Here is a 19,480-nt window from a genome sequence, read left to right as displayed (position 1 = left end):
ATCCAACATAAAACTAATAAAACTAAAATCTACAGTACGAATGGTACAGATTTAAAGTTTTAAAATCAAAGCAAGCATCGAAGCTCTTTTTCTCGTATTTCTATATATTTATTCATGCAATAAATGGAATTAAAATAATAGTACTATAAAATGTACCGTTCATACGTTCAAATTCTCATTCGTATTTCGATGCGAATCGAACGCTCGATGACCGCTTTGCAAACTATATTGCGTTTATGTAGTGAATTTTCTACAAATTACGCCTGTGTTGAATTCGGTGCTTGATGCAACACGTAATCCGTTCGATGCATGTAATCTAGATTCGTAGTATAATAGCAATACGTTATCTGCGGTTCATTATTACGCGATTTTCCTTTCTTATATTTGATAAGCCAATTAACGTTTGCGAAATGACCGCTTTATAGGATTATATGCTAATCCACTTTGTGGGTCTGTAAGGATACTATAGTGGGGCACAACGTGAAATTAAGTGCCTGCAGGATATACCTTGGAGACGTTTATGAGCTTAATTCTTATTTGTTCTTTTTATGTAAAATGTAATACGTTTATTTTAACCGTTTGACAGTGTAATAAAACGACGAAGAATTTAAAATGAATGACTTGGGAGATAATCGAAAAGCTTGCTGGAATAAAGGTTCGTAAGGTAAAATAACGAATCGATTAAATCGTGTTAGAAATTTTAATTATAATTTTTCAGTATTAGCAACGTTTGAATCGATAATCAGATTTTTATACATTTATGGAAAAATTGGAAGATGCGAAAATACACAAAATGTACGTGATATGAAAAAGTATATCAAACGCGCCAATGATGCAAAATCCAAATCGCACTTCTTGAGTTTCAGAACGGTAAAACATTCATGGAAACCGTCGCGGAGTAACGTAAAAAGTGGATCGTGCTCGCAACATAGTTACAACGGAATTTTTTCGCTATGTATAACCGCGGTGCGAGCAAAGGAGAGAAAGTACGTGAAACCAGGTTGAAGCATTACATACGCGAGGTTACCTTCTATAAAATCGTTCGATTCTATATAATAAAAGTTAATTAAAAAAATCTTGTGAACCTAGTGGCCTGGCCGCTTTTCTATACGGTGGTTGATGGTTTCTTTTGACGCAAATTTCGCTGTCGTAGTATGGTATTCGAGGAATTATTCTAGAATGAACGACACGAAAGAACTGAGAGTAATTATATAAGCAAAAATAAACCATTAATAAAGAACTACAATTATTCTTTTCGAAGCTTTATTTTGGCGAAAATCAAGTTTGAAAATCTGTCGAATGCAGGTGCACTTTTCTGGTTGGCTCCCGATCAAACGCGTTTACTAATCGATGATAAAGAATAGTCCTTTGTTTTAAATTTGTTTTTCCAAATAAGCATTCTTGGGCGGTATTAGAAAATTATATTTAACAAAAAAAGAAGAACTGTATTAATCTTAATCACTGTTCCAATTTTCTTTATTTATCGTTATTTGTCGCTTTTCCAATCATTACAGATTTTTCTAGGCTTTCGATATATTTTTGTACTAAATCTTCAAACTAGAGAAAATAATTTGAATTCATCGATAACAAGTACTTCTCTATGTTGCGACATTTTGCACTTTTTACTGGCGTAAACCTGCCTTACAAATTGAATATCGATTTTTCTTTTGAATCGAAACGAGTGCATGATTAGTGTATAATTTTGAAACAATATTTGTCAAAGTGTGTCATTTTTATTAAAAAACACCTAAAGGGGATACGATTTTCATGTTATTTTAAATCTTTTTAGATAGAAAACTAATTGTAGGCATGTTGATAACAGCTATACTGATAATTTATGTAATATGAAAAAGTGGGCTTTCTTCTTCCTGTTCTGTTTTCAGATAAGCTTTGAGAACATATTTGTTGTTTCGTGAATCCAATTTCAGAAGACGTATTTCTTCGTCTCTGTTACAGGCCGGGACAGGCAATGGACAGTAACGTTACCAGAAGAGGAGAGGATAGCGTGGATCTGGTGCATCATAATCGCGTTCGCGGTGCCAGAATTTGGCACGTTAATCCGCAGTACTAGGATATGTATTTTCAAATCGTGGAAGAAACCACCGGCTTCTCATTTCCTTCTTGTCTTTCTCATGGAGACATTCCACGTGACCGGTCTGGCTCTGATGTTTATGGCAGTACTTCCTGAATTGGACGTGGTTAAAGGTGCGATGCTGACGAACTGCGTGTGCTTCGTACCTGGTTTACTAGGTAAGATACGCCATGTTTCACAACATGTTTTGAACTTCAATTTTTAACGCGTTTCTCTTATTTACGTCGGAACTGGTAGAACAGCATGTTTGTTACGTAATTAGCGGAACGAGGTCGATTTGACTGAAAGATGCAAGAGAAAGGTGAATTATGTATTTGGATTAATACTAGAAATACCAGACTGATAGAGATCTAACAAGTACTTAATCGTGATTTTACATAGAAATTTTATTTTATAACATTTTTGGGCGATTTCATAGTATTACGGAGCTTTAAGAGTTATTTATGAGCCCTTGGGATTTTAAGAGGCTGACGTACTAGAGTTTCGAGAGTCCTTCGTTCAAGGAAGACATCACGAAGTTCGATTTATCGATAACGAGGGAACTTGTACTGGATTAAGACGAAGATTTCTTTCGATTGTTCAAGGACTGCTCTCTCGCAATAAGAACAAAGACGAGTCGAAGAGATTTGTTTTGGTGCTGATAGATATTGCCGCGCTCGCTGCTCAAGGAACAAGTTTCTTCCTCTGGCCTTTGCTGGATAGTTCTCGACCCTCGTTATGGCTCATACCACCATCTTTATTCCTGGTTTCGTGCGGCTGGTGGGAAAATTATGTTTCGATACAGAGTCCGATCGGTAAGTATTACGATATCGATGAGATACCATTAAGAAGAAACTGTAGCGTAAAAGAAAAGCAGAATTTATTCAATTTATTCAGGTATTCAATACGAAATTGAAATTTTCGGAAGAAGCTTTTTCTTTACTGTTATAATCGATATCAAGTCATTGATCTGAATCAACTCTTCTTGCTTAATTCTATTCAAATATTATTACAAATAATATATTTACTAAATACTAATAATTACTATAAATTATATATTACAATAATAAAATGAAAATATTCCAATATTCAAGATAATTGTAATCTTCCTCGTTAGGATTTGTTCGATCTCTGGGGAGAGTGAAGAAAGAAATGCGGTTGACGAGATACTTCACTTATATGTTCATCTCGGTTTGGAAGATCGTGGCATTTTTTATTAGCACCTTGCTGATACTCCACGTCAAAGGCGAAACAGTTGGCCATTTGTTCACGATGCTGAGTGACGCTTTCGGAAGCCATGACATTATGGCATGGACACAACGGGTTGAAGTCACTGATAAAATCACCGATGTTGCTGATATCTTGGAAATTGGCGACACAGTACCTGTACCAGGAAGCGTAGATACCCCTATATACGTTCTACTGCTGCAAATATTTGGTGCTTACTTCACATACATATTTGGTAAATATTTGTATTTCCTTTATTATATTTATACCTTCAACTGGATTAAATAATTTTTTAAATACCAAACTGGGCTATGTAACTAGATCATGGATATTTATAAAAAATTACAGTTTTGCAAAGACAACGTTGGCAAAGGCAAAGTTTAACGTTGTTAAAAAATGATTGTTATTAAATACAAATTGTTTAAATTAGAAAATTTTATAACAAAATTATGACATGGGGCATGACATTATGACAATCAATATTTCCCAAACATTCATCAACATTGTGTGGTTAAAATATATATTTAATTTGTAAATCGGACAAAGAGTCCGATATAAATTTTGCCAATTTGATTTAATTGACATATCCATTTATTGGATTTTTAAACATTGGTCGTCCGAAAAAAGGAAAAACGAAAAATACAATTTATTACGTTTTTCCCTATTCACATGTTGAAAAAAAAGTAGAAGAAGAGAACAGAAAATGAATGGTATTTCGCTTGTTTCAGGTAAATTCGCGTGCAAAATTCTGATACAAGGATTCAGTTATGCTTTCCCGGTAAATCTAACAATTCCAGTGTCAATCTCTTTATTAATTGCTGCTTGTGGCTTGAGGAACACCGATCCTTGCATATTTCAAGGAACGATTCCGGATTATCTGTTCTACGAGTCACCGCCAACCCATTTCATCAATGATTTCGTGTCGAAGCAATATGCTTGGGTATGGTTGTTGTGGTTGCTGTCACAAACTTGGATTACATTGCACGTTTGGACACCGAAATGCGAGCGTCTCGCCGCCACAGAGAAACTGTTCGTCGTTCCTATGTACAATTCTCTGTTAATCGATCAATCGATGGGTCTAAACAGAAAGAGGGACGACCAACCGGAAGTAAAAGTCGAGGTAATTTACTATAAAACAATTTCAAGCTTAGTGGCATGACAAAATTTGTACTTGTCTTCTTTAAGCAAAGTTTTATATTAATTTTGTACAAAGTTATGCCCTGAGTAGATACCAAATGTACTTCCCAGTTAGGCGATTATGAAATGTTTATGTGGATTTAAGAAAACAGAGTTCTTTAAAATATTAAAAGGCCATAATTAAAATCTCCAACGTAATTTTACTCGCCGCCATTCTATCTTATACACTGTTTTTATGAAAAACTCGGTAATTATTTCTTTATTTCTATTATTCTTTCTCTAGTAATACTAACTATAAAGCTGCATTTTTCTTTGAAAAAGTTAATTTTAAATCTTATATGATCCCTTGTCTATAATTAAGGATGAAAAGATTTTTTGGCACTTGCAATGAGTGTATAGAAAACCATAAAAATCTTGTGTACAGTATTTCCAGTGCTTTTCACGAGTTTTCATCGCCATTAAATTCTATACTTGATTGGTTTTAATTTCTTAAAGGAAATCCCTTGTCCCAACGCTTAATGTCTCTTCATTCACAGAGAGAGCCACTAAGTAACTAGTATACTTTTATCTCCTTACTTTATCTTTATTTGGAACAGTTTTTCGCCCGTCAAAATCCTTAAAAGGATGTTCAATCATTTTAAAATTAAAACCGTATGCTTCTTTTTAGTCTCGTTAAAAATAAGAATGAAGTCAACGGAGTAAAAGTATCCTGATATAAATACAATTTAACAAATTTTTATAATTGTAAAATGCGAGGAAGCATAAATATCCGAAATATTCGGCACCTTAAAATAGAGAACGCGCTAAACGAGATCTGTCTTCTTATTATTCATGGGTCGACTGTTAAGTTTTATCGCGAACAATTGTTTCTTAATTAAAAGAATACCAAGAAAGATAGAAGGATACATTGACGTAAAAAGATTTGATAGGGAAAATCTATTTAATAAAAATAAAATTCGTACAAAAAATAGAATTCAAATAAATTCACACATAATTAAAATATTAATCGTAATAACAGTATTAGTCATAATGATAGTTTCATATTCACCAAATCTCTTTCCTCGAATAAGAAAATATGTCAAATGCTAAAACAAGGTTCCAGTCTTGAAATTTACTTTCTGTCTTATGGGCTGCATGTACAAACGATATAAAGCTGTACAGTACGACTTTATTTAGAAAGGAAAATTTCCACAGACGCTCTTAACATAGACAATTTCATTTTACTTGTTGTTTTGAATCATAATGCTGCTTTTAATAACATTTTGTGTGTTCACGGAAATATTACGAGGAGCTTTACCGTTGCATATTGAGGTGCTTTTGTTTCGAAACGCGCAGAATTAAATTAATCCACTAAAAGTTTCTGGTGCAAGTCTTACATTTAAAAGAAATATATATATATATATATACTTTTTTACGCATAGCAAGACAAAGTTTTCTATAGGCTCGATTATTATCGGAGACACGGTCGTTTATATAAAAATATAAGAATTGTATTTTCGGGTAGGATCTGGCAGAGATAGAAAAAGAAAAGGGAGACGGAGATTATGAGACCATATACGAACAGACGGATGGCACGACTACACCTCCGTCGGCTGTAAAGAGCAGCGATCACGTAACGAGAATATACGCCTGCGCGACTATGTGGCATGAGAACAAGGAGGAAATGATGGAATTTTTGAAAAGTATCTTACGTTTGGACGAGGATCAGTGTGCTAGACGTGTAGCCCAAAAGTACTTGAAGGTTGTCGATCCGGACTACTATGAATTCGAAAGTAGGTATCTATATGCGCTTTCTGGTGTTAGCGTTGTAGTCTGCAAGATCTCGATCATTCGAGCACGTTGAGAGACGTTGTTTATTCTTTCAGCTCACATCTTTTTCGATGACGCGTTCGAGTTATCGGATCACGATGAGAACGAACAGCAAGTGAATAGATTCGTAAAATTGTTGGTGGGCACTCTAGATGAGGCAGCGTCGGACGTTCATCAAACACGGATGCACGTCAGAGCACCGAAGAAATATCCGACGCCTTACGGTGGCCGATTAGTCTGGACTCTTCCTGGAAAAACGAAGATGATCGCACATTTGAAGGACAAGAGCAGGATTCGTCATCGAAAACGTTGGAGCCAGGTAGGAATTAATGTCGAATGAAGTTTTAAACGAACCTTCTTGTTTTGAAACTCCCATACAACTTTGAAGCTTTAATATTTTTCAAGAACTTATGACTAAGAAATCTTATAGTAGAAAATCCATCAATAATATCAAAGATGCATAGCTTTTAAAATTGGTGAAATGGATGAAGCAGTCGAAAGCAAGTGATAATTTTAATAATTACAGAGCAATCTGCCATCTGACGATTTGTTAATATTTTCAACCCTTAATCCGACTCTTGTGTCAATTTTTTCAGCATTAATGAAAAATATTTGCAAATTTAAAGAATTAAAAATATACACAGTACTCAATAGTAATTCAGAATACTCATAGCCATAGTAGTTCGTACCTATTACTCGTAGTAGTTCAAAATTCATTTATATTTTAAAATTTTTCACAACATTGAATAATATTATTTCGAAACTTGCGTTCCAGGTTATGTACATGTATTATTTATTGGGACATCGATTAATGGAATTGCCAATTAGCGTAGATCGTAAGGAAGTGATCGCAGAAAACACTTACTTATTAACTCTTGACGGTGATATCGATTTTCAACCAGCCGCTGTGAAACTGCTCGTGGATTTGATGAAGAAGAACAAAAATCTTGGCGCAGCCTGTGGTCGTATTCATCCAGTCGGTTCAGGTAATCTTCGTCAAACAACTTTCGACCTACGACAGATTTTAGTAATAAAGTTTTATGTACAACTTTTTTTATGATATTAGGTCCTATGGTTTGGTATCAGATGTTCGAGTACGCTATCGGACATTGGTTGCAAAAAGCAACTGAGCATATGATCGGCTGTGTACTTTGTAGCCCTGGTTGCTTCTCGTTGTTCAGAGGAAAAGCTTTGATGGACGATAACGTGATGAAGAAGTACACAACGAGATCTGACGAGGCTAGACATTACGTTCAATACGATCAAGGAGAGGATCGATGGCTTTGTACGCTTCTTTTGCAACGTGGGTACAGGGTAAGTATCCAGAGAAGTTTTCAAAATTATTATTACTTAATCTAGATACTAAATTTATACAGGAGGACAGTGATTGAAGTCTTTATTCAAATTCAATATTTGATGAAATATTTTATAATGTCAGTTATTCACATTCTTCACCGTTTAATCTTACAGGTAGAATATTCAGCAGCCAGCGATGCTTACACTCATGCACCCGAAGGTTTCAACGAGTTTTACAATCAACGGCGTCGATGGGTACCATCTACCATTGCCAATATCATGGATCTTCTGATGGACGCGAAACGAACGATTAAAATCAACGATAACATTTCTCTGCCTTACATCTCTTATCAAATCTTACTCATGGGTCAGTCAAACTCTCGTTCTACTTTTATTTCTCTATTAATTAATTTCCTCTCTTGGCACTGAAACTTCCATGTAATTTCTACGATCCCATTATATTAGTTTCATTCTTCGTGCTTTGAGATTTATCAATTATGAATTAAAAAGTTGTCTAAATCCTTCTTACAGGTGGAACCATTTTAGGACCAGGCACGATTTTCCTCATGTTGGTCGGTGCTTTCGTCGCAGCCTTCAAAATCGATAATTGGACCAGCTTCTATTATAATATTATTCCTATTCTGTTCTTCATGCTTGTATGTTTCACTTGTAAAGCGAGCATTCAGGTAAATCTACTTATAATTAATACTTGTTATACGTGCTTATCGTAAACGAAGAACACAGGAAAAGGACATGATAAACAATTTGAAAATTCAACAATTGATCCTACGTTATCAAAATTGTCTCTTTAATTCGTTATGAAATCACGTACAATGGCTATAAATGTCATTTGTACACCTTGGTATTTATTATAGCATTGGCATGCTAGTTAATTACGTCCAAATATATCAAATTTCGTATCATTTAGTAATACTTTCATATGACTACGAACGATCGATGGAAACAAACTAAACATGGAAACTACAAAAAGAAAAAAATATATATATAGAATCGGATAAACAAGTACTTCATTGAAAAATGAGGGCGTGTGTAAATATCTTTTATTGCTAACGTATTTTCAGAGAATTGGAGAAGTTGTCGAGATCTTGGTGAGATTAAGAGATCAGTGATAAAGTGATCCGTCATGTTCCTTCTACCTGCTCTTCAAATATTTGTCGCTTTGATTGTTCTTGCAATTCTTTTTTTTTTGTGTTGTTGTCTTTCAGCTTCTGTGCGCGCAGATATTGTCGACAGGATACGCGATGATAATGATGGCTGTGATCGTAGGTACGGCCCTCCAACTTGGGGAGGATGGTATCGGTTCACCTTCTGCGATATTCTTAATATCATTATCCAGCTCCTTTTTCATAGCCGCCTGTTTACATCCTCAAGAGTTTTGGTGTATTGTTCCTGGTATAATATATCTCCTTTCAATCCCCTCGATGTACCTTCTTTTGATCCTCTACTCGATTATAAACTTGAACGTCGTCTCGTGGGGAACTCGTGAGGTCCAAGTGAAAAAAACCAAAAAGGTTCGTTCCTTTGTATTGACTTTATCGAACACTTTCTTTTTTCTTTTTTTCCCTCGTTCAACTAACTGGACAATATTTGGTTAAATCATGTTTGTCAATTTTGAGAGACTGTACATTTACCATTATTCTGTAAAACCATCGTAGGAAACATGTGGTGGTGGCAAATCAAGATGGCAAGTGCTTTTAGACAATTTCACGCGAGCTGCAAGCTTTTTTGTCTGCATGTGTACGTTCTAACTTGTTTATAATGACGTAGATACTGAGAGTGACATTATGCTGAGGATGCGAGAATTTTAATTCAATAATTCGACATTTAACACTTTTAGAACTGAATGTTTCTTGGCCAGCTGGAAAAAGATTCGTTTATCAATCATTGGTAGCAATATGTAATAAACGAAAAAAAGTAGTATACGTACAAACGTATACTAATTCTTATGCCTAAGATTAGTATGAATTAGATTCAGAAAGGTTACTCCAGTATCCTCAACGTATTACCACTATTTTATACAAGACCAAACAAAAATTGGTTTACACGCGTGAGCATCGATAACTGCTAATAATAACAACGGTGTGCCAGGTTTTCGTGGCGGCGATAATAAGTACTCTGTACGGCATGGTGATGATCGCCGTGATCGTTGGGACTGCAATTAACATCGTTCAGGACGGGATAATGTCGCCATCCGCGATGTTCCTATTTTTAGTAATATCTCAGATGATAATAACCGCACTATTGCACCCCGAAGAAATGTATTGCTTACTATACAGCGTCATATACTTCATCACCGTCCCATCGATGTACGTGTTGCTTATTTTTTATTCGATCTGTAATCTGAACAACATCACATGGGGTACGAGAGAGGTGCAGACTAAGAAAACTGCTGCGGTAATTATCAGCTCAACCTTAATTGAATAATCGACTCTAATTTTAATCATGCTCTTCTTTTCTGTTATTTTACCAAGTATCATTAATAATTATGCACCTTGAAGCAAACAGAAGTTAGACATGTCTAACTTATCAAGCTTTAACAAAATCCATTTGAAAATTATTGGCTCATAATAGTGATTCCTATCACAAGAATTAAATTATTAAATTCAAATCCGCCACTATGTCAGTATGATCGACATCTATATTATGGCTAAATCTCACTATTCGATCTATGTATTTTACGTAGATATATACGGCAATAGAGTAAACTGCGCGAGTAAATCCACTTAATTCGACTAAACTATGTAAATGCACTACATTGGCTGGATGCTCAGTATTGCTCAGGTGGGATTACAAAATTAGATTTTGCAAGAACAGTTTCTATCGAGAAACTATTTAAGAAGTTATATAGAAACAGCGAAGAAACGATTTAATTTGTACAACGTTCGAAACATTTCATCGACTTCGATTTTTCAAATAGATGACGTAAATGCTTCTTTCCTTTTCTTCGAAAAATAAAATAGTTTTAAATTTTAAAAAGATTTATTTGAAACATACGTTTTTTAATTTGCCCGGACGTATAATACTATAAATCATTGTCTTCTTCAGAACTTATATCAAGCTCTCTGTCTCATCATTTTTCCATTCATATATTAATAATTCAGGAGTGAGAAGCAACATGAATGAAAAGTATTTGAATTTCCAATGAACGTTCGACTGAAAAATTTGTTTCAAGGTGTAATGCTTTCTAGTATTTGATATTACATTTGTAGATATAACGATAATCACAACTAATAAATTAATAACACGCAATTAATAATTTTTTAATACATTTGCTACTGTCTCATATATTTCTTTAAAAACAGTATTTACTATAATAGCGTTTATGTATATGATCAAAATTAAAATATGTTAACTATTTCTCGCTGAATCGTTAGGAACTTGAACAAGAGAAAAAGGAAGCCGAGGAAGCAAAACGGAAAGCGAAACAGAAATCTCTGTTAGGGTTCCTTCAAAGTGGCGTAGGCTCGAACGACGATGAAGAAGGATCGATAGAAATTTCTTTGTCGGGATTGTTCAAGTGCATGTTCTGCACTCATGGACAAACCTCGAATGAGAAACAGCAATTGGTCGCTATTGCTGAATCTTTGGAGCAAGTTGGCAAACGCCTGGAAGTTATCGAAAGGTTTTTTGATTTTATATTATTCTAAAAATATCTTCCACTCTATGCTTTATAAATTCAAATGTTTATTGACTTGGTCGATTATTTCAACACAAGACTCTGCAAATCTATTAATATTCTTTTATTTTTTATTGATTGCCTTGCTATAACCATAACAGTAGTAATTAAATTTCCATCATATCTATGAACATGCAAAACTAAACAATCAATTTCAATTTATACGACGAGTTGAAATGAATTTTTAATGAAATTTCAAATGAGATCTCTCGAATGATCTATGATTATGGCTTATTACGATTTATTTTACATAATCCTTGTCATCTGGTTTTATTGGATAAATATAATCTATTATACTAAACTAAATATAATATCACTAGCATGATGCTGAATTAGGCGTAATAAAAAGTCGTACAAAATGTATGTTTTTTGCGTTTTCTGCATCGAAAATTTCAGAACTCAAGCCAGAAGTATGTTTTAACAAAGCAAAGCTTCTCTAATTCCAAATAATGAGATCTTTGAAGTAATACCGACAATTATATTCAACTTGAATTTAAAATCCATTTATCAGAGCCGTGGATCCTCATGGGGTGACAAATCGACGTCGTGCATCCTCCGTGGGTTCTCGAACAGCTGATCATTTAGGGGCCATTGGCGAAGATCCAGCAGAGGATCAGGATTGTCATAGTGAAGCTGAAACGGTGACTAGTCAGAATACGGAAGGGAATCGCGAAGCTAACAACTTCCTAAGCAGACCTTACTGGTTGAGCGACGAAGGACTTAAAAAAGGTGAAATCGATGTCCTGTCGCTGCAGGAGGAACTATTTTGGAAGGATCTTCTGGAGAAGTATCTGTATCCTATAGACGAAGACAAGGCAGAAAAGGTAAGAAGTTTTAATCAAACTGTAATCATTCGAAGTTTTTGTCTTTTTTTATTTCTTAAAATTTCTTAAAATTTGAGAAGAATTTTTGTCTATCTTTTCTTTCTTCTATACTGGAGTTAAATTTATATTTTTCGTAATTTTGAAAAACTTTCTATTCTAAAATTTTGTTCAATGTTTAGAGTAATTGTTTTGGATGAAAAAATAGAGATTCCGAAGTACTTATTGTGCGTAGGACTTACAAATTATTTATAAAATCGTAGAATTTGTTATTTTATCATTTATGTATATATATATTGTTATCAGCCAAGTTTTTAGTATTGTTTGTTAATTGAACATGTATAACTAGCGTCGAGGATGTTGCTCGACCGTAGAACTATTAATTCTATTTTATTTATTTCAGTATCTCTCGTGTAAAATTCAACGAATTCAAAATAGATAAAAAAAAGATAGATATTATTTAGAATTTGTGAAGTATAAAACGAAAAAATTCCGTAAAATATTTGAATCAAATAACTTCTCGAATAACAGAATGAAAATAATTGTTTCAACATTTTTTAAAACTTCTTAATCGATTATTTTTACAATACTTTTAATTGTTATTTCACATAGTATATACAATAACGTTACTAAGATTTTCAAAAATTTTGGAACTTTGCTAGATTAAGATAAAAAAAATGAAAAATATTTTTCAACAAAATCTAAAAAATCTAAAGAAATCTTACTGGAAATAACTGAAAGAGAAAACGATTAATAATTGTATGTACGAAATAACGGTTGTTTAAATTTGTCAATAATCGAAGAATATAAATAATCGATCCATGCTACTTGCGTCAGGCACGAATCGCCAAAGATCTAAAGGACCTACGTGACCAGAGCGTTTTCGCGTTTTTCATGATGAACGCCCTCTTCGTCCTGATCGTCTTTCTGCTGCAATTAAACAAAGATTTGTTACACGTGAAGTGGCCCTTTGGTATCAAGACGAACATCACCTATGATGATCACTCCCAGGAGGTAAAGACCGCTCCGTCCACGTCGTGTTGTCCTGCTTCTTAAATCATATCCCCTTTCCCCTAAAACAGCAAACAAAAAAAATAATATAGATAATTAGTAGGATCTATCCCACGAACCATATAGCCGTCTTATTAATTTTTTGTTTAGCTTCTTGTAGCAAAACATTTCAAATGCTAAAAGCGTATACTTTACCCAAAATACTAGATTCAAGCAATTAATGATATATCAGTCAAAAACACAAATGAAAGGAGTGTCATATATAATAATAAATATCACAATGGAAGAAAATATTTTCATAAAACCACAGGAAAAAGTAAAAAAGAAAGATAATTTAAAAGTATACAAAATTTATACACGATGATTCAAGTTAAGCATTCAAATTGTTTTGCAGCAAATACTCGTAGTAGCGATTTTTATATTTTTCCTTATCGCTTATTAAGAAGCTTTTTAGAGGATGAGAGTTTGCTTGAAGACCTAAATGATCACGGAGAGGATCCTCCCTCGAAAGGAGCCGATGGAACAACGATCGACCGGACGGAGCGTATTTTTCTTCATATCTTTGCTAATCTGTGCTTTTTCTTTTGTTTCTTCCCTGGTCCACGACAGACTCGCATTGCCGCCGACCTAATTGAGCTGCGGAACAAGAGCGTGTTCGCGTTTTTTATGTTCAATGCGTTGTTCGTTCTGATCGTATTCTTGCTCCAGCTGAACAAAGATCAGCTGCACGTTGTCTGGCCACTCGGCGTCAAGACGAATATCACCTTCATCGAAGAGACCTCGGAGGTATCTGGTAGTGTTCTAAACGAAAAACAGAGATGCTGTCTCACTGATGCCTCGGGAGACTAACACATCCGTGTGCTCCGTTGCTCGTATATTATCTTTTCTATTTTCTCTCCATTTTCTTTCTTCTCGTTTTATTCCTACGTTTCCACTTTTCCGACAATGACGTTTAAATTAGAGGACTCTATTTTACGCGTGTTTAAATATACGAATACGAGTGCAGTTAAATTATTTCCAATCCACGCAGTTTTTAATACGCACCCATACCCTTACAATTAATATTTTCGTGTTTTAATCTGTGTAGTTTTTAGTATACACGTACGCGTATATTTAAAACTATGCGAATTAAAACACGAATGTATTAATTACACGTCTGACTTTGATACATGTTCAAAATCTTCAATTTACATTCACCGTTATTTGTCGATTTGATAGCGTCAATGAGTCAGAAACGAACAATTTTGCGCGAGGACGGAGTCACGTAGAGGAAGAAGAGAAAGGGTCGATTGAATCGTCAGATTGAAATTCGAGCGTGGATCCTTCGTTTTGTCAAATGATTGTTTCATTCTCGTTTCAGAGATATCTTTTTTTTTAGTGTTATTTTAGATACGTTTAGAATGAAAGTTTAGAGCTTCTATTTAGTTCTAATAGAATCGAGCTTGCGGTTGCGATACTTTTAATATTTTCTCCTTTGCCTTTTCTAATTTAGATTTCAGGCATAGAGTATTTACTTCGTGAGCTGCTTCTTTTGACAATTTAGATATTTAGCAATTTCTGGTTTTATTATTAATTAAAATTAAACACTTATTTAACGAAAAATTTGAATAAAACAAAATATTTGCATTCAATATCTATAATTAAATTCAATTCCTGTCCAAAAATTCTTATATTCGGTTTCTTTTTAAAAATTACAATTTTCCTTGATCTGAATCCAACTCAGTGTAATCGAAATTCAAGGGGTGGAACTGTCTGAATGAATTTTGCGTTCAAGAAACATAGAAGCAAACTTCGAATCCAAGGAACATAAGAATGAATTTTCATTTTTTCTCGAGGAGGAATAAAGAAATTGCTAAAAATCGCGAAAAAACGACACAACTAGTATACAGAGAAAGGGATCGCAGTTCAATAGTGAGCATCGGAGCACGCTGGAAATGGTATACCCGGTGATAATGTTGCACTTGCTGGGACATGTCTGTGTTTTGTCAATAACGTGGATCATGAGCACGTGGCGAGTTACCATTAACATGTTTGCACAGGTACTCCCGAAGCGTATGGAAAAGCTGGGGGCACTATCAATCAACTGACTCGAAACTAGTTAGCTAAGTCACAAATAACATCGATGCCTTGTTATTTCAAATCCCATTATCTTTCCTCATTATGTGTACGTCTACTTTCTTTTAGTATCCGTAAAAAGTAAAACGATATGGTGGCCATCGAGTGTGATTACTCAGATCACTCGCACCATCAAGTTTCCACCTTGACTAACATCGATATTCTTTTTGATTAACGTTGTCGAAGTCCAGAGAACAAATGTAAAATCACACGTTACTTTTATTTTGAATATTAATGGATTAAAAAATTAAATTGAAAAGAATTATAATAAGTAACGTGTTGAATAGAAACAATATGTTTTAATTTAAATAACAATTTGAATATTATGATTTATTCAGTTAAATAAAATTCCTATAACTTTCCTAATTATTTTTTCAAAGTTCTCTTAGCTTCTGTACACCTTTTGGCTCTCTCGTGATTGTTTACTTTCCCAAGGCTCGAGTTAGAAGTTTTCTTTCCTGTCTTTCAATGGACAGTAACACGTGCACGATTTGTGGGTCATGAAAGAGTCGGAAAAGCACCTTTGAACATGTCTCATTTTTTTCCGCTCACCTGGTTGAATACGAACGAGGGAGAAATTGTTAAGCAGATTTTCACGTTTTTTATGTGTCTAATTTTGATAACGCACTGCTAGGTATGGCAGCAGAGGAGCACCACTAACGAGTTACCGTCAATGTAACTAAACGGTGGCTTATATGTGTATACATATGTGTCTCGAAAACTGATTTTTAAAATGTATTTCCCGCGGTGATCCTGGTCGTACGAACGAATAGCTGACATAAAAATGATTGAAAAATGGAACGATAGAAATTTTCCAATTAGTACCTTCACAAATTTTCCAATAAATATTTTTCAACGCTATTTAATAGAAATATTCGTTGAAATTAATTACAAAATTACAAAATTTTTAAAGCGTGACAGAGTTTTCATTAAGCACTTGCTTCCTAACAGCTATCGCTATGTACGTTCAGGAAATTAATAATTGTTATCTCATTACGAATTGCCAGTCATAATTACATTTTGTATTTTACCGTATAAGTAGCTGAAAAGTATATGTGGGCCTGAGAATCATAGAGCTATACGTTAATTTCGCTATTTTGCATTAAAATAGTGTTCTGTGTTTATTATTAGAAAAAACTCATTATGCTTCGTCGAGTCATGAAATCTTATCGAAGCAAGGAATAAAGTTATAATTAGATTGTGGATGTTCGTGCACGTTTAAATTTGTGTGAACGTCATTAAAAAAATAGAAATTGAATAGAAATTTCTTTCGTCCTTTCAATATTATAAACACACTTATGATATTATAAGTAGCCTTATTTGGATATTTCGTGTATTCTTGTATATTATATTTATTCTGTACATTATTGTTTATTTAAATTACCCACAGATGCATAAAAGTCCTCAATTTAAATGTAACTTAATTATTAAGAATCTAAAGGGATGATATCCTTAACAATCGGGAATATGTGATTAAATCCAAATTTCCAAAATCTTAACATACATCACTATGATTTTTAGTTCGCTGTACATATATTCGTAATGAGGTAACAACGAAATACACATTAATGAAAATTGTAACAATTGTGAATCGTTTTATGTATTCTCTATTTGTGATTTTATTTATATTTTGGCTTGTATAACTTATTAATGTCTTCTTTAACAATGAACGTATTTCGTAGGTACACATTACGAAGGAGTACCTACAACTCGAGCCTATCGGTTTGGTGTTCGTGTTCTTCTTCGCATTGATATTAGTTATTCAATTCACCGCGATGTTGTTCCATCGATTTGGCACGTTCGCTCATATTCTAGCCAGCACTAGCTTAGATTGGTACTGTTGCAAGAAGGTGAGCGTTATCTACAATTGTTGGTGATAAAATTTTACTACAATTAGTTAGTATCAAAGATTTTCATTGTTCACATTATTCATGTCATTCTTTCCTATTAGCAATCAGTAATAGCTTCTATACAATTTTCCATTTTATCTTTTCTTTTTTATTCTCATTTTCATAATGTTACAGTTAAATAACGATTTGATAAAATCCCGTATAATTATAGTCTTTGATACAGCTTTTACAATCAGTGATTGCAATCGTAGTATAATTGTTTTTAAATCTTTTCTGATTAATTCACCAGACCAAAGATTTATCGGAAGAAGCGTTATTATCAAAACACGCGGTGGAAATAGTCAGGGATTTGCAAAGATTAGACGGCATGGAGGGTGACTACGAGGAAGGCAGTGGCAGCGGCCCGGGCAGAAGGAAAACCATAAGAAATCTTGAAAAAAGCCGAAGAAAAACGCAGGCAATCAATACGCTTGATGTCGCTTTTAGACAGCGATTCTTCAGTATGTCAGAAGGCAATGGTATGTAAGATGTTTGTGCGAAATTTTTGCATTTATCATAAGAAGCTGATGGATTGGAAATTTAAATCGCGAAATACTTTACGACCTTCTTATAAATACAAAGATGCAAGAAATGAAAAAGTAAACTTAGTACTTAATACTCGTTTATGATCTGAAACTTCGTTTCATGAGTGCAAGGCCAAATTTAAATTAGAGAAAGAAATGAAGAAAAATGAAATTGTAATATAATTATTTATTTTAGTTTTCTTATTTTTTTCTTTCTTATTTCAAGCAAAACGTATCCAAATCTGGTCTTAAATGGAACAATGTCTCAGTATATAATAGGTACATGAATATTTTTCGATTATGCGTATACTTTTATTTACATGCTTTTATATATACAAATGTTTTAATATTTGTATATCTAATTTTATATATATTTTAATATTTCCACATGTTTCTGTCTCTTCAGCAGCTTTAAAATATGCCGTATAATATATTAAGGAAATTGTGTTGGTAATGTCTCGATTTTAGGATGAGAATATTCTTTGAGTAATGTTTCAATTTAGGTCTGCCGAGGAACATGTCGACTAGAAGATCTGCAAAGGCTTTTAAGGCATTTGAGGGGCGCAGGAACAGCATAATGGCGATGAGGAGGAAGTCGCAGATGCAAACGTTAGGAGCCAATAACATTTACGGTGTGGCAGGCAATTCTTTAGGGATTCAAGGTCGTCCCTCGAGAAGCAGTCAGATTTCTGTAAAAAACATGTTTGAAGGACACGCTGGCCACACGAATTCAGCCTATGAACCTGACGAAAATACCGGAAGTAGCCTCAGACTTCACAATCTAGGTCAGAGCACGTGGAGAGATGCGAATACCAATATTTAATTGAAACGAATGAACATAATTCGAACAAATTCTTCACGGACGTACGTAATTGTTGGAAAATATTAAAACTGACCAACTTTTTTACTTTATATCCTTATATAAAAATATTTGTTAGATGATCAACGACGATAACCATCACATACGTTTCACGAGAAGCGAGAAATGGCTACGCCTCCTTTGCTAAACATTACAAGCAATAAAATCGATTCCCATTTAAATTATAATATTATCATGCATTTAAGCGCTTCGTCTAGCAATTGTCTGTTAATTATCTGACTCTATATGACGTAAGAGCGAATAGAAAAGTACGAAAAGACTGCCTTCGAGTAGACTAATTTATGATGAAGTGAAATGGAACAGGGCCGTCTTTAAACTCTCTATTTATTTATTCGAAAAAAAGTGAACAAAGTTCCCTTCTTCTCTGAACGATAAAGAACAACGAAGAACAAAAAAAAAAAAAAAAAAAAATTACATAAGAATAGAAACTAGAAATTTAAATATAATAAATTAGGGACTTTAATAGAATATATCTAATTCTATTTTATATCTAAAATATTTGTTCAACTTGAACGAGTTAAAGACAGTCCTGAGGAAGAAAACGTTTTTTTGTCTTCATTTTTATTCTTTTTATTTTATTTCTTTTTTTTGCGCTTAGATATTTAAGATAAATGAACTGACCGGTGAATAACGATATTTGTTAGTACAGCTACTGCCGTACGATGATTAAACGGTTTTAGAGAATAATTCTCTGTTTAGGTATTAATTGAACGTAATAGCCTTGTTAGCTGGTGTCGTATCAAACGAAAGTGACAGTAATCACAACGACGACAACGCTTACACTTCTTTCGTTCTTGTAAACGTGATATGCCGCCGTTTATATAAATATACTTATTGTATTTAATAGATATACAATTCTTTTTGTACATATCGCGTGCGTACGTGTAACGTTAAGCCTGTAGAAAAATCGTGTTGGTATAAACATAAACGAAATAAAATTCGAACAATCAGCACTCAACTTCGAATTCATTTCATCCAATTGTTCTTACATAGCGCAATTCCA

The 19,480-nt window shown here is 33.9% G+C and overlaps 1 protein-coding gene across 5 annotated transcripts in view; it reads left to right on the top strand.

The window, feature by feature from the left end:
* The window catches only part of LOC100647512 (chitin synthase chs-2), a 34,353-nt gene extending 14,923 nt beyond the window's left edge, over nucleotides 1-19,430 (top strand). The window contains exons 4-21 of one of the 5 annotated variants that reach the window (XM_012313421.3): nucleotides 1,957-2,250; nucleotides 2,677-2,886; nucleotides 3,189-3,533; nucleotides 4,027-4,418; nucleotides 5,940-6,207; nucleotides 6,301-6,563; nucleotides 7,020-7,230; nucleotides 7,311-7,558; nucleotides 7,715-7,907; nucleotides 8,072-8,226; nucleotides 9,650-9,955; nucleotides 10,936-11,183; nucleotides 11,749-12,061; nucleotides 12,896-13,072; nucleotides 16,867-17,034; nucleotides 17,324-17,552; nucleotides 18,101-18,461; nucleotides 18,536-19,430. In XM_012313421.3, the coding sequence (XP_012168811.1) occupies nucleotides 1,957-2,250; nucleotides 2,677-2,886; nucleotides 3,189-3,533; nucleotides 4,027-4,418; nucleotides 5,940-6,207; nucleotides 6,301-6,563; nucleotides 7,020-7,230; nucleotides 7,311-7,558; nucleotides 7,715-7,907; nucleotides 8,072-8,226; nucleotides 9,650-9,955; nucleotides 10,936-11,183; nucleotides 11,749-12,061; nucleotides 12,896-13,072; nucleotides 16,867-17,034; nucleotides 17,324-17,552; nucleotides 18,101-18,420 (4,340 nt within the window). In that variant the 3' untranslated portion in view covers nucleotides 18,421-18,461; nucleotides 18,536-19,430. Of the gene's footprint in view, nucleotides 1-1,956; nucleotides 2,251-2,676; nucleotides 2,887-3,188; nucleotides 3,534-4,026; nucleotides 4,419-5,939; nucleotides 6,208-6,300; nucleotides 6,564-7,019; nucleotides 7,231-7,310; nucleotides 7,559-7,714; nucleotides 7,908-8,071; nucleotides 8,227-8,766; nucleotides 9,073-9,649; nucleotides 9,956-10,935; nucleotides 11,184-11,748; nucleotides 12,062-12,895; nucleotides 13,073-13,678; nucleotides 13,856-16,866; nucleotides 17,035-17,323; nucleotides 17,553-18,100 lie in introns of all 5 variants that reach the window. The other 4 variants (XM_048409988.1, XM_048409989.1, XM_012313422.3 and 1 more) reach the window with 4 other exon arrangements.
* Nucleotides 19,431-19,480: the final 50 nt, after the last annotated feature.

This window comes from Bombus terrestris, chromosome 11 (genome assembly GCF_910591885.1).
Source record: "Bombus terrestris chromosome 11, iyBomTerr1.2, whole genome shotgun sequence".
Lineage (NCBI taxonomy): Eukaryota > Metazoa > Arthropoda > Insecta > Hymenoptera > Apidae > Bombus > Bombus terrestris.
This window is presented reverse-complemented; position numbering and strand designations above follow the sequence as displayed.